The sequence below is a fragment of the Macrobrachium nipponense genome, chromosome 6 (genome assembly GCF_015104395.2).
Source record: "Macrobrachium nipponense isolate FS-2020 chromosome 6, ASM1510439v2, whole genome shotgun sequence".
Classification (NCBI taxonomy): domain Eukaryota; kingdom Metazoa; phylum Arthropoda; class Malacostraca; order Decapoda; family Palaemonidae; genus Macrobrachium; species Macrobrachium nipponense.
In genome coordinates this window covers 28761829-28778392 of record NC_061108.1, presented here as the reverse complement: position 1 = coordinate 28778392, position 16564 = coordinate 28761829, and the positions used below count along the sequence as shown (strand labels likewise).

The 16564-nt window shown below is 36.1% G+C and overlaps 1 protein-coding gene across 1 annotated transcript in view; it reads left to right on the top strand.

Annotated features, from left to right (window-relative positions):
• The window catches only part of LOC135216474 (uncharacterized), a 247331-nt gene extending 238702 nt beyond the window's left edge, over window positions 1-8629 (top strand). Inside the window, exon 9 of the mRNA XM_064251843.1 lies at window positions 8355-8629. Coding sequence (XP_064107913.1) covers window positions 8355-8495 — 141 coding nt within the window. The 3' untranslated portion in view covers window positions 8496-8629. The remainder of the gene's footprint in view (window positions 1-8354) is intronic.
• The last annotated feature ends 7935 nt before the right edge of the window (window positions 8630-16564 follow it).

Genomic DNA, 16564 nt, shown 5'->3' with positions numbered 1-16564 from the left:
TATTATCACAATATGATGCATGAATTCGTAAAAAAAAGCTGTTTTCAAAAATTCACCATAAATCGAAATAGTATTGTGCTAGAGACTTCCCGTTTGTTGCAAAATGAAGGTAATTGATTGAATATTACTAGACTGTAAGTGCTGTAGCTTACAATTGCAGTTTTCGACCGACCGAAGGTCGAATTTTTTCTATTTATCGTTATTTATATGAAAATATTTCAAAACTGATTAAAGCTACAACCATGGGTTGTTGTTTTTTTGTTGTATTCTACATGAAATTGCGCACATATCCCTATGTAAAACTTTGTAACGGTTAATTTAAAATGGTCAAACATTACGACAATCTGATGAAAAAATGTATTATTTTTTCGGAAGAGTTACCGTGCGGACGTAAGGAAAATGTTTTTTTTTCATAAATTCACCATAAATCGAAATATTGTGCTAGAGACTTCCAATTTGTTGCAAGATAAAGGTACATGATTGAATATTACTAGAATGTAATAGTTTTAGCTCACAATTGCATATTACTAGAATGTAATAGTTTTAGCTCACAATTGCGTTTTTTGACCATTTCAGTCGAGTCAAAGTTAACCGAAGGTTGAAATTTTGGCACTTATCGTTATTTATATGAAAATATTTCAAAACTGATAAAAGCTACAACCATGGGTTGTTTTTAATTGTATTCTAAATGAAATTGCACACATTTTCACATATAAAACTTTATGTAACAGCTAATTTAAAATGGTGCAAACATACGACAATCGGACGAAAAAAATTCAGATTTTTTTCGGAAGAGTTACCGCGCAGACGTAAGGAAAATGTTTTTTTTTTTTTTTTTTTTTTTTCCCCACAAATTCACCATAAATCGAAATATTGTTCTAGAGACTTCCAATTTGTTACAAAATAAAGGTAAATGATTGAATATATTACTAGAATGTAAGAGTTTTAGCTTACAATTGCGTTTTTTTACCATTTCGGTCAAGTCAAAGTTGACCAAAGGTTGAAATTTTGGCACTTATCGTTATTTATATGAAAATATTTCAAAACTGATAAAAGCTACAACCATGGTTTTTTTTTTTTTGTATTCTACTTGAAATTGAAATTGCACACATTTTCATATATAAAACTTTATGTAACGGCTAATATAAAACTGCAAACATTACGACAATCGTACAAAAAATTTGGATTTTTCGGCAGTTACTGCGCGGACGTAGGAAAAAGTTTTTTTTTTTCTAAAATTCACCATAAATCGAAATATTGTGCTAGAGACCTCCAATTTGTTGCAAAATGAAGGTAAATGATTGAGTATCACTAGAATGTAAGAGTTTTAGCTTACAATGCAGTTTCGACCATTTCGGTCGAGTCAAAAATATTTCAAAACTGATAAAAGCTACAACCATGGGTTGTTTTATGTTGTATTCTACATGAAACTGCGCACATTTCCCTATATAAAACTTTGTAACGGCTAATTTAAAATGGTGCAAACATTACGACAATCTGACGAAAAATGTATTTTTTCGGAAGATTTAGCATGCGGACGTAAGGAAAAAGATTTTTTCATAAATTCACCATAAATCGAAATATTGTGCTAGGCACTTCCAATTTGTTGCAAAATGAAGGTAAATTATTGAATATTACTAGAATATAAGCGTTTTAGCTTACAATTGCGTTATTTTATTATTTTACTATTTCAGTAGAGTCAAAGTTGACCAAAGGTTGAAATTTTGGCACTTATCATTATTTATATGAAAATATTTCAAAACTGATAAAAGCTACAACCATGAGTTGTTTTTGTTGTATTCTACATGAAATTGCGCACATTTCCACATATAATACTTTATGTAACGGCTAATATAAAATAGTGTGAAAATTATGTCAAAGTGACGAAATAATTTCTGAGATGTGTCGCTGATGCTTTTTAGTGTGAGAAGAAAGAAATTCTGGCTTCCGCGCATGGGTAATGAATGTAAACAAAACAACAGCTTGATCCGTGAGCTCCCAGCATCCCCCAAGGCGCGTGATTCAAAAGTTTTCGCCTAGTAGGCGTATAACTATTTTCCGCAAATTTTTTTAAAAACATTTTTTCGTCGACTTATCATACGTCGGTTCAGCACCCGACTGATAATTTTCGTCGACGTTTATTACGTCCAATCAGCGTTAAAGGGTTAAGTGCACGAAAGAGATTAATTAAGTCACAATACATCAACTTACTATTGGCAAACGGAGGACTTTTAAAACAAACATAAGGATTTTGCAAAAAAATAAGTAATAAGTCAAGAATCCAAGAAAAGGAAAGAGAGATAAAATAACTTATCACAAGGAAGCCTTTCAACAAACAATCGAAGGCATGCAGAAGCTGAAAGCGGTGCCAGTTTGTTTATCACAGAGCTGAGTTACTTTTACAGTAGTAAAAAAATCGTAAAAAAGCAATTGTCACTAGATTGGTATTTTACCATAACAAAAATAAAGGTGAATTGGGCAGATCTAGTGTAAGTGAAAGAAATGGCGAATAATCATCCCAGATCGGCTGAAATGTCAATGGGAGCTCTCTCTCTCTCTCCTCTCTCTCTCTCTCTCTCTCTCTCATCTCTCTCTCATCGTCTCTCTCTTCCTCCTCTGCTCTCCCTTCTCTCTCATTGCACCGAACACTGACTCAAGAAAGCTTTTTATGCTTGTATTGCATTTGTTTTTCATGTTTAATAATTATTTTAAATTTATTGTGAAACTAACATTTTATTTTTAGATGAATTGGTACTGCTTTTTACGACATATTATATAAAGATTTACTGTCTTCTTCTCTCCTCCCAATCAGAGCCATATATTATGGCTCTGTCCTCAACAATACCACGATGCACGATAACTTAAAATCAATCATTATTCCTAAAATATAAACGCTTCCTCCCTTCTACCTCAAAAGTTAGCTTTGTATCACCGCAGTGATGAATGATTTGTTAACCATTTGTGCTAAATTTTATTGTTATAAGCTTTGTTCTTTCATTTACTATTTTGTTAATATTGTTCAACTAGACTGTCTCATTCAGCGCACCGAACACTGCTCAGTTAAGACTTTTTTTTCTGTATTGCATTCGATTGATTTTCATATTTTATCATTATGTTGAACAATTTATTGTGAAATAACATTTTATTTTTTATGTGAATTGGTACTGCTTTTACGTAGGTATATATTATACAGTAGTACCTTGAGATACGAAAGGCTCTACTTACGAAAAACTCGAGATACGAAAGCCAATGCGAAAAATTTTACTGCTCTACATACGAAAAGTTTTCAAGATACGAAAGGTTGTTGCTGTAAAGTCCCGAGTTTCGCCCGGACCACCGAGAACAATTTTAAAACTCCGCGCCGCTAACTGAGTAAACTCGCCACCATCCTCCCGCTCTCCCATTGGTTCCTGATGCTAGTCAACCCCATAATAAGGTCCTGCTCTCCTATTGGTCAGCATCTACCCTTGTGCTTTAAGTATTCTATTGGTAAAAGGATGCTGTAAATGAAAAACTTATTCATGCAATACATTTAATAAAAAAAAATATTAGGTAAAGATAGAATAAAGAATAGAAATGAATGGTTACTATACTGTTTGGTAGGTAGTTTCAGTAGTTGAGAGAGATAATGAAAATTTATGGCTTAGTGTAAAGTGATTGCTTGTCGATCGTTCGATACTCGTAAGTGCTGGATGTAAACAGACGTTTGGAAGCTTTTTTTTGTTTGTTTATTATAGTTAATGGTTACTTAATAATTATTTGAAATGAGTACATGCAATACATTTCATAAAAAAAATTGTGAATTAGATATCATAAACTATAAAATAAATCAGACTGCCCACAAATACGTATTTTTTAGAATTCTTCATTCTGTTTATTATTACATTACGTAGAGTATGTATGTTTCATTATAGCTGCCAGTAACTCGGTATCTCCATTAGGTAAATATAGAATAAAGAATAGAAATGAATGGTTATTATTATGTTTGGTAGTTTCATTAGTTTAAGAGAGATACTAATGATAATTTATGGCTTACTGTGTGCTAGGAAAAATGATTGCTTGGCGCTCGTTCGATACTCGTAAGACGGGTAAGAGCTGAATGTAAACAATCGATTGGAAGGTTTGTTTTTTGTTTGTTTGTGTATTATAGTTAATGATTAATTAATAATTATTTGAAATGAGTACATACTGATTATTTATATATTTTATTGGCATATTCTAAGCTTTTAGCTTCTTAGGTTTAGATGTCAAAATCATAGACTAGGCTACAGTAGCAACCGCTAACATAGGCTAGGCTTATTGCTAAGGGACATATGCTAAAGTCCTAATATATGCAGTAAAAATGGGGTTGAACATTACATGCAGTTGAATATTACTCAAGTATGTACAGTATTTTGCCTTTTTGGAGTCATATTTCTTCCGTCGGATCGGCGTTGTAACCCTAGAACATGTGTTTTAGGCCTGGAAATATAATTTACTGGGGTGTTTTTGGAGGGCTTGGAACGGATTAGCCATTTTACATGTAAAATGTGTTCCAAGATACGAAAAACTCATAATACGAAGGCCGCCTCGGAACGGATTAATTTCGTATCTCGAGGTACCACTGTAGTAAAGATTTTACTGTCTCTTCACTCCTCAACAACAATACCACAACGCACGTTAACTTACAATCATTCATTCATTATTCCTCAAAAATATAAAAACTCATCCTCTACCTCAAGTTAACTGTGTCTCACCACAATGAAGAATGATTTTGTTAATCATTTATGCTAAATTTTACTGTGAAAGGCTTTGTTCTTTCATTGACTCTTTTGTTAATATTGTTTAACTAGACCGTATCACTTAGCGCACTGAACACTGGCTCAATTAAGATTTTTTTTTCTTTTTTTTCTGTATTGCATTTGTTTATTTTCATGTTTTATTTTACATTAAATTCATCGGGAAATTCCCTTTTTATGTGAATTGTTATTGCTTTTACATACATACGGTAATATTTTAACTCGCTCCTCCTTCTCTCCTCAATATATCAATGCTCCCTTGTTCAGTCTTAAGTCAGCTGGGCGTCATGTCACCGTGGTTACGTATGATTTTATACATTTTTTATGCTAAATGTTATGTTGATAGCTAAATTTTGTTAAATGCTTTTACTTTTATTTTACTTTTTATTTATCAGTGGGTACACCTCAAGATATGAAATTAATCCATTCCGAGGCGCCCTTTGTATCATGAGTTTTCCGAATCTTGAACCGCATTTTACATGTAAAATGGCTAATCTGTTCCAAGCCCTCCAAAAACATCCCAGTAAATTTCATAATAAAGTTAAATTGACCTATAAACAATGAAATACTACAACAATTTGGATCATACAATACCTAACTTAATACAAATGGCAGATACGTACACTTAATTTTACGAAACACATAAAAAATGTCAGGAAAACATAAACTAAACTTTATTAAATACATTAACAAAACTGTAACACTTTACGAAAAACTTAAAATTAAATTTTTTTTTTTATTTTTTTATTTTTACATTTTTTTTACTTTTTTATACTTTACGTACTTTGCAAAATTTCAATTTCTTCACCACCCCGTTTACGGAATTTTTCGTACCACTCATGAGAAGCCTTGAACTCTTAGGTTGGCATCAATGTCCCCTCCTTCGTTGTCTTCGGCTTGGGCAATCAAATCGCCGAAAATAGCGCTGGCCTTCTGGCAGATTGCCGTCTCAATTATCGTATTGCCATCGATATCTTTGTCCTCAATCCATAGAAGCAGCAGCCTCTCCATTTCATCATGCACATGGCTCCTCTTGTTGGACAAAATAGTCATGCCCTTGGAAGGTGTAGCTGCTTTGATGGCTTCCTTCTGCTTAAGGATGGTGCCTATCATGGACGGATTTTGGCTGTATTCCTTAGCGATCACACTCAACCGCAAGCCAGCTTCACACTTTTTTTATTATCTCCATTTTTGTTTGCATAGAAAGCATTCTCTTCTTTCTGTGAACTTCAGCAACTTTCTTGGGACCCATGACTATACTGTACGTAGTTGGTTATGTAGTATACTAATTAGGTTCTCACACAACACGATAAAGTAGTATGTACAACAAAATCGCTAACACGAATTTACGTTAACAACTAAATCTTATACTGTGACCGAACGATTCCGCGTGCGTACGATAACATTAGTGAGAAGCAATGGCTGAAGAAGAATGCTGCTACGTACGATGCATGATGGGATCATGGGAGGGATGTTGGCCAATAGGAGAGAAGGATCTCATGGCGGTGACTAGCATCAGGAACCAAAGGGAGAGCGGGAGGATGGTGGTAAGTCTACTCAGTTGGCGGCGCGCAAGTTTCAAAATTGTTTTACGTGGTCCGGGTGAATCCTAGACTTTCAGCAACAACCTTTCGTATCTCAAGCAATTTTCGTATGTAGAGCCGTAAAATTTTTCGTATTTGCTTTCGTATCTCGAGTTTTTCTTAAGTTGAGCCTTTTGTATCTCGAGGTACTACTGTATTTTGTCGAATATCGTTATCATTAAACTATATGTTGTAAATGAAAAAATAATACAGTTTAACTTGCAAGACCCAGTAGGCCATTGAATACAAGTATAAACTAGATAATCAGTCAGTTTGAAGTACGAGCATTTGTTCGACAAACAATACAAAATTTTCTCGAAAATTTTGTTCAAAAAAACGGAAGTTTCGACATAAGAAACGTTCGCAAACAAAAAGAGGGTACCACTGTACAGTGGACCCCCATATTCGCGTTCTCCGGATTTGCGGACTCACACATTCGCGGATTTCTCTCGGGAACGTTTCCCCACATTATTCGCAGAAAATTTGCACATTCGCGGTGTTTTTCTATGAGAAATATCCACAAATTCCTGGGGTTTTTTATCAATTTCATCATAAAATGCACTTTTTGTGATAAAACTATTAAAAAAACCTAGTATGAAAATTTTTAGTGTGTTTTTCTTGAGTTTTAACTAACAAAATAGGCTGTTATTAGGGTTTTTATAGGGCTTCCAAACATTCGCTGGTTCTAACCATTCCAAGGGGGGTCTGGTACGCATCCCCCGCGAATACAGGGGGGACCACTGTATTAACTAATACTAGTTGTATTCCATAGTTTTTTTAACTGAAATTTAGTGACAGTCTAAAAAAGGCAAACATGATATTGGGGAGGCTGAAAAAGATTTCAAAATCTAATAGACTGAAATCATAGAGAACAGTAAGCTTATTTATATTTTGCATGTAATATATGTATTTTTACAGAAACTTGAGCTTTTATTAAACTTTTATCAAAATGATTTTGTCAATTTAGAATAGAGCTTTAGGAATACGTATTAGGAGTAGGGTTACAGGATAGAGTGACAGTAACTCGATACAGTGGGGCCCCCGTATTCGCGTTCTCCGGATTCGCGGACTCACACATTCGCGAATTTCTATCGGGAACGTTTTCCCGCATTATTCGCGGAAAATTTGCACATTCGCAGTATTTTTCTATGAGAAATATCCATTAATTCCTGGTTTTTTTGATAAATTCCATCATAAAATGCACTTTTTTGACAAAACTATTAAAAAAAACCAAGTATGAAAATTTTTAGTGGGTTTTCTTGAGTTTTAACTAACAAAATAGGCTGTTTTTAGCATTTTTATAGGGGTTCCAAACATTTGCGGGTTCTAACTATTCATGGGGCGGTCTGGTACGCATCCCCCACAAATACGGGGGACCACTGTACAGGAAATTACAGAAGTTCCAAATGTAAGTTAGCTAGTGATACAGGTAAAGTGTTGATGGTTTAGGCATGTGCTTTGCACTTCAGGGAGAGTAGTGTGATAGTTTGAGCTGACTTCCTGTGGAAAATAAAAGGTTTAGAAAACTTGACCAATTTGGATGAAAGCTATGAGATGAGCTGGAAATGAGTAAATTCACTGAAGTGGAAGATCAGGAAAGGCAAGAGTGGTAGAGTTTCACAGAAGTCCTTTGCATTGCACAGCATTGGAAGTGATAGTGATGATGGTATAACAACTTCCCAATCATCTCAAATTGTTTATAGTCACATCAAAACACATTATTCTTTTGTTCCTTCTCTCAAAGGTTTTTTTCACCATGGTCATTGCAAAGGTTGGACCTTAACCCCAATGCAAAAATAACAGAGGTGAAGAAATATTGAAGACTGTCCCTCTCCCCATATGTAATCTTGTCATAACTTTTCTTATGGATTGCAAACAAATACTAATAAGAATTATATTTTTTACACTGTATAAATACTAAAATTTTTCATTCTTTCCTCTGATGTAAGCTTGAGTACCAATTTGCAAATCTTAATTATGTTCTGTTTTGCAGATCTATAGATTCTGTAAACTTAGAGCAATGCAAGCGTCTGTTAGGAGCCTGAACACTGACCTGGCCAATCAGCCAAAAAGTGGATTGCTCGTGGATAATCTTGAACCTGGAGATGAAGAAGAGGCTACAAAAGTCCATTAGGCTGTGTGAAAAATATGATGTAATAATCATCCCCTGCATTACCAGCTATTTGAAAAAAAAGTTCATGTTTTGGTGGAATTTGAACTTGAGTGACCTAATATATTCAAGAGAACATATAGTACATACAATTTCCATGTTGATAAATCTGTGTTACTATAAAATTTTGAAGTCCATATTTTATTATGAAGTACAATATAATAATTGAAGATCTGTGAAATACTTTTACTTGGCTCTGTTGTTTTTTTTATATTAGTTATGTCATCCTGTCTGCCATAGTTTAACTTGGCTTTTTATTTTTTAAATTTGGATGAAGAACTTAATACAGTATTGTATCCATAAACTGTTGGAGAAAACTCTCTCTTGCAGGTAAGTTCAGTAATGTTGAAAATTTTGATAGGAATTCTAGTGAATGTATCTACAGTAATTAGAGTAGTGAGCCATATGTATACATATTAGCACCATTTTTTGTCTTCCAGTGTAATGTATAATGATTTACATGCCTAGTAGTGTGATATAGTCAGTGTAATGTATAATGATTTACATGCCTAGTAGTGTTATATAGTTAGTTACAGAAGTACATAATTTGCATTGCTGTGAATTAATATCTCTTATTATTTTATTTAGCTTTTTATAACTCATATGTTTTGGATTTCATTCTTTCCATTATTTGATAAGGTAATATCTGATGTACCTAGTTCTGTTAATCTTCCTTTTGTTGGTAAACTGATGTGTTACATGCACAGCCAAAAAACTGCTTTTATTCATTTTATGGCATATGTAATATGTGCATAGCACTGCTTCCTCTCAGTATTTTGTGTTGAATTTATATTATATATATATATATATATATATATATATATATATATATATATATATATATATATATGTGTGTATATATATATATATATTATATATAAATATATATATATATATATATATATATATATATATATATATATATGATATGTATATATATCTATATATATATATATATATATATACTCATATATATATATATATATATATATATATATATATATATATATATCTATATATATATATAATATATATATATATATATCTATATATATATATAGATATATATATATATCTATATATATATATATATATATTAATATATATATATATATATAATATATATATATATATATATATATCTATATGATATATATATATAATATATATATATATATATATATATATATATATATATATATATAAATGAATGGCATTGTCGCTTCTAGAAATCGGATCTTTAATAAAAAGAGTATGGCCAGCAGAAACTTCAGCATTTTTTCGTTAAAACTTATTTTCATCGAACGCCTACGTTTCGGGATACAAATCCCATCTTCAGGGCTAAAAACAAGGAAAAAATTAAAATTCTATACATTAAATCAGACTAAAAAGGGGCACAGTAATAAATTATGCTATTTAAAAAAAATATATATATAGATTAATTAACAATATATCAGTGAAATTCGAATTTTATATAAAAGTATGACGGTAACTAATTGAATAAGAGATCGATAGTAAAAAGCAAAGCTACTAAGTACAATGACACTTCAAAATAAATAAACAAGCAAAACACTTAAAAACACAAACCACACGTGAACAACTAAGAAAATTACGTTACTACTAAAAACAGGAGAAAAACATTGAATCGTAACAGGCAAAAAATTTCTGTTTATGATTACAAAAGGAGAAAAATTAAAGAAGAAAAATATATATATATATATAAAGGCGGACACAAAGCAAAAAAATAGCGAAACGAGAACTCACCGGTACAGAAGTATAGAAGTATAGTCTTATCTATACTTCTGTACCGGTGAGTTCTCGTTTCGCTATTTTTGCTTTGTGTCCGCCTTTTATATATATATATATTTTTTTCTTCTTTAATTTTTCTCCTTTTGTAATCATAAACAGAAATTTTTTGCCTGTTACGATTCAATGTTTTTTCTTCCATGTTTTTAGTAGTAACGTAATTTTCTTAGGTTGTTCACGTTGTGGTTTGTGTTTTTTAAGTGTTTTGCTTGTTTTATTTATTTTGAAGTGTCATTGTACTTAGTAGCTTTGCTTTTACTATCGATCTCTTATTCAATTAGTTACCGTCAATATTCATATAAAATTCGAATTTCACTGATATATTGTTAATTAATCTATATATATATAAATAGCATAATTTATTACTGTGCCCCATTTTAGTCTGATTTAATGTATAGAATTTTAATTTTTTCCTTGTTTTTAGCCCTGAAGATGGGATTTGTATCCCGAAACGTAGGCGTTCGATGAAATAAAGTTTTTAACGAAAAAATGCTGAAGTTTCTGCTGGCCATACTCTTTTTATTATATATATATATATATGTATGTATGTATATGTATATGTATATGTATATATATATATATTATATTATATATATAATATAATAGATTATATATATATATTTCGTATATATATTAATATAATATAGATATATTATTATATCTATATATAACGTTAATATTATATAATTATATATATTAATATAATAGATATATATATATATATATATGATATACATATATATATATACGTATATATAATATATATGCATGTAATGTAATATGTATTACTATATATAATATATATATATATAAGATATAAAAAAAAAAATAATAATATAATATATATATATTATATATATATATATATTATATATATACTATAATATATAAACCTTGGATTTTTGGTACGCCTCTCTTTTCATAACATTTTGGTTTTCATACACTCTTAAATGCTCCATCCGGGGCCCAGTGCCTGACCAGGCCCCATATCAAGCACCCAAACAAAGCATCCCATCTTCTTTTCATGACCCATTCTATTTTTGTGTTCGTTGTTTTTGTGCTTGTGCTTTTTTTATACTGCTAAATAAGCCATCATGGGGCCAAAGAAAGTTCCAAGTGCTAGCCTTTCTGTAAAAAAGTTGAGAAACACTATGAAATTTAAGAAAGAACTCATAGAATTTAAGAAAGAACCCATAGCAAAGGTTAACGATAAGTGCTGCCGTTAGCGAAATTAAGGCCAGCAGAGGCTGGTTTGAAAAATCAGAAAACGAATGGGCATACATAATGTGCCTACTTCAGGGATTAAGGACATGTTTGCAAAGTGGGTGATGTAAAAAAAAATTTGTGGAGAATTATCATCCCAACAAAGAAGTTGTAATTTGTGTCTCCAACATATTTAGTGACAATGCCGTGGTTAGCTTTAGGCAAATTTTAAAGAGATGCCAGAAACAAATGTCTCGGGACAGTTTTGTTGTGCAACAGGGGTCCAGTGACTCAAGCATGTCCTAGTGCCAGTAAAAAACGAAGAGGGGAAGTAACCTAAGATAGTGACAGTAAAAAACAAAGAGAAGTAACCCCAGATAGGTCCTTGATACCTGAAGTCCTTCTGGAGGGAGATTTCCTTTCCAAACAATAACCTCTCCTCCTCCCCCCCTCTCCATCTGTATGCTAACAGTGTTTTCCATAAAGTTTTAAGAGTGATGTTAAATGTTCATTTATTCATTTCATTAGCCATTATATTTATTTCTCTGTTTTCTGTATGTAAAAATTGTGTTTATTCCCTATCAAATATATTTAAAAAAATATTTTCGGGGTCAGGAACGCATGGATTGTATTTACATTATTCCTTATGGGAATTATTGTTTCGGTTTTTGTTATGTTTTGGATTTCGTGGGAGGTTCTGGAACGGATTATGTGCAAAAACTGAGGTTTCCACTAAACGGTTATATATAATGTGTTCACATAAACATTGTGCAATTTTTTTTTTTTTTTTTTTTTTTTTTTTTTTTTTTGTGCAATATCACATAATGTGTCCTTACTGCTTGAGTATTTAATTTTAGAAGTTGTAATATGTAATATTGTGTGTATAGCCTACTCATTGAAAACAATTTCTGGTTAGATTTTTCCAAGTTTTGGTTTAGTGTCTTGAAATTTGTACTTTTCTGATAATGGAATGAGAAAAAGAGACTGCAAAATTGTGCAGTAGCTCTATGATAAGGTTGTAAAATACAATGATAAGGTTGTAACAAATACAGCACTCATGAATAAATGAAAAAATAATTACTAAACACTATGCATCAGAAAATAATTTGTAATTGTAAACTTGCAATCATTAGTGTAAGGTGTTTCTTAAATTTACATATCTTCATATAGAACTAGGTATCAAATACGTACATGGGTTTCCTTATGTTATCACAATTACATTTATGAAACTTATATTCAATCATTATTTAACAGGTTGTAGGACGCTTGAATTTTTACCAGGGTATAGGACTGCAATTGCAATTTCTGGGCTCAGCTCGTGTCGGCCTATGAAAGTATCCTTAATATCATTCTTTTTAGGTAAAATTATCCTAAAAATTACAGAGAAAAACAAAATTAAGAAAATGTCAGTAAAACTGACTCGCTCACTCTTAAAAAGAAGTGTCGGTATGATATAGGGGCGAGTGTGGAACACTGCCACGAGACAAAACACCAATTAGAACTTCCTTATCAGAATCCCCCCAAGAGAGAGTGATAACCACGGGCGATGCAGCCTCTACTACTACTACTAGAGGACGCCACGGACAGCAGCGCCCCTAGCGGTCATCCTTAATTTTTAGCGCTAGCGACAAGTCGCCATTTTCTTGTGCTCGTGCTTTATTGGATTTTATCCGTACTATCTACGATGGAACGCTCTGCAATGCCACGGCTAGTTAAGTAACTCATAAGTAATATTTTACCACAGTTTTATCTTCCGGGTACCAGTATTTTCCTCTTAATAGGTCATATACGGTTCCCCGGTTGTCTCGTGGCGGCCATGCCGCCTCGTAAGAATTCCCGGTCCTCCATACTGGGACTTCTTATATTAGGGCTTATGGCTTTACTACACGTTCATGTTTTACATCGAGTTTTAGCTTGTTCAGCCCTCCTACCATTCTCTTAGCTTGGTATTTAGGGCTATTTTTATTTTCTGGCCCAGCATCCCGCTCTTGCTCTACATCGGCTATCGCTGGCTCCGAGTAGGCTTCTGTTTCTTAGAACAGTCTGCCTCCTCCTGGGCTTCTTTCTCTTTTACTAAAAGTGTCTCTTCCACCTTTCGATGTATATATTTTTATTTAGGGTGTTAGGCTAGCCTAGGTGCTTGTTCCGTGTATTGGTACAGCTTGGTTCACGTGGCCCTATCACGGTTGTGTTGCTCGCGGCCTAGGCCACTTGCGGTCACGTGTTCCATAGCACCTTACCCTGCCCCTTCCCTCCCTTTCTGATATAGGGAGGAGCTGGGGGACCCCTTGGTTGTTACGACAACCTCTATCGCCTTCTCTCATCCTTTCGGAGGTGACTAGGGGTTCCTTCCAGCGGGGGGGTATAGGGCGACCACTATGAGGTACCGGGTCTCCATGCGGGTAGTTGGTGAGGCGGGAAGGAGTAGGCCATCCCTCCCTCCTTTCTAGCTCCCGCCGTGTTTCGCCGAGACCTTTCTCCCCCCCCTCCCCAGTTGCTCAGTCACCTCCCTTACGATACGAAAGGAACCTTCCGTCGCAGCCGGGCTCCTTGGTTTTAGGTTACTGGCTCCGCTAGCGGACGGGGTGGGTTCTACGAGTGGTCGGTGCTTGCCTACTATATCCTTATATCTCTCCCCCGCTACCGGAAGGGAGCTTACCCTTACCTACGCATCTTCTAGTAGACGGGAGGGCGGAGAGAGGTTGTTTTTTATTGTTATTTTAAGGATATACCCTAATTATACATTATTTTACAATGAATTGTGTGTTATTATTATTATTATTATCAACCATCCCCGCCATTTTCCGTCGTGGTTTCCATTACCACCACTCCTGGTTGGTTGCTTTTTGCGCTTCCGCCATCAGCGGAGCCATAGCCTACATACCAACCTAGTACGACACGTATTTTTGGCGGGGCGGGGGCTCTGGTTTAATCTAACTTTTCGCTCCGGCACCAGCGGAGCATATGGTTTGGCTGTAAGTGTTTACTGGTACTCATGTACTTTTTCACTTACAGGGCTACCAACTGCCAGGTCCCAGCGGGGTAACGCGACGCTGTTCGACCCCTGTGGACACGATGAATGCAGGTCTCACGCCCCCTGTGCCACGTCGTTCAACGAGACGATCGTTCTGGCACCCTGAAGCCTGCGCCATCTGCTACGACCTGGTCGGTCAGTGGGAGATGGGGTAAGTCCATTATAGGCTTACTTATTATTTTACTAACAACTTCTAGTCGTAAGTTTGTTAACCCCGTTCCACAATTGGCAGCTAATCTCACCTTCTTTCAGGCTAGAAACGGTGTGAGGGAAGTCGCCCTCGCCACCCTGAAAAGCGTGGGTGGGCGGCTTCGGGAAGAACGCCGCCAAGGGCCAGCCTACATTTTAGACAGGAAGCTGGCCGTCCAGATCTTCCCCGCGGGCAAGTCAACGGGCTACGTTGACCCCTCGTCCGCTGCCCCGCTGATAGCCTCCATCCAGCAAGACCTCCAGCAGTCATTTGGGGTCGTAGCCTCCCAGGAGTCGGTCCCGGACGTCGCTGCCCTGGACCTTAACCTTGAGCCGATGGCGGTAGGTGGGGAGGATTTGTTGGTTGAGGTAGGTATGTCGGGCGCCCAAGGTCTTTCCTTGGCGCTCCTGGATCTTCTCCTGTCCCCTCTTCTTCCGCTTCATTCCAAGGCTTTGCGGGATCTGAGATCCCTATTCGCTCTCCCCCCGCTCTCTGTACCTCCTAAGGAGAAGGGAAAGAGAGAACCGAAGACGCTAGCTAAGTCGACTTCTAGGAAGTCGTCTTCGTCTTCTTCGGCTAGGAAGTCGTCGACTTCCTATGCCGATGCGGTGAAGGCAAAGCCGAGCTCTTCTCTATCTAAGAGCTCCAGAAGCAAGGCTTCGAAGGAGAAGGCTCGCGCTCCCGCCGAGTCACTGCCTTCTCCGCCTCCACTGCTTCCACTTCCGGCTATGCCGGTAGGGGTAGCAAGCACCAGCACCTTCGATCCTCTACTTTCTCAGCAGGGGTGATGGAAACAGGTGGGCGTGCTAGTAGGCTCACAGATCTCCGCACTGGAACGCGGTTCGAGCAGATGTTGCGCAACTATCAAACAGTCTGTCTCAATCTGGACAATCTATTCAGGATCTCTCTAACAGAATGAGAGAAAATGAGGACCGAGTAGCTGGGCTAGCTCAGGCTCCTTCCCCAGTCTCCCCAGCATCTAGCACGGGGATTCTTCAACTCCCGTCATATGACTCCTTGCCAGCTTTCTCTATGGAGAACCCATGGAGAAGTAGCTGCCTACGCTCCATTCAAGGACGGAATGACTCCTATCTCGGAGTGTGGAACTCGAAGGATTGAGGACTTCGAGTTCTACCTCCGGGTCTGACGCAGCCTTTCATCGGGTATGCTAGGCTGACGCCAACGGCTCTGACGAGATAAGACAAAATCTCTAAGGAGTCAGTCCTTTATAGTAGAGATCACGCCCAGCGGGAATGGGTTCACTGCCTTGAGGACTGGGAGTGTTCTACCAAGCTCCAGGCCTACAAGAGCCCCTTCACTATTTTCGCGACGGAAGAGGAGGTTTCTCTCCGTTCGCCACGAAATTAGTGGAGAAGTCCCTTCAGGCAGTCCTCAAGGAATGAGCCCATTCCACAGTTGAGGGAGGCGGAGTCTACTTCTCGCTCTTGGCCGGCCTTCGGAGAAATTGTGGGGGAAAACTTGCCAGCCACGTTCACGCTGGGTAAACTCAAACCGGACTGCGCTATGGACCAGTTCGGTGAGAAATTACCTAGGCTGCCGGATTCCCTATCCAGACAGTTCGATGCGCGAACTAGGTTTGGCAGGTCCTCAATTCTCTCATCATCACAGAAATGGCTGCTCTTTCTTACGCTACGGAACCGCTGTTCAAGATTCTGGCGAAATCTCAGTTTCAGACAGGTTCTATCGGACGCTTTCGACTTCTTCCAGGCTAGGAGGAAACTGCCGGAAGCATGTCTTGCAAGAGTGCACTATCAGGCATGAGCCTAATAGACTCTTGGC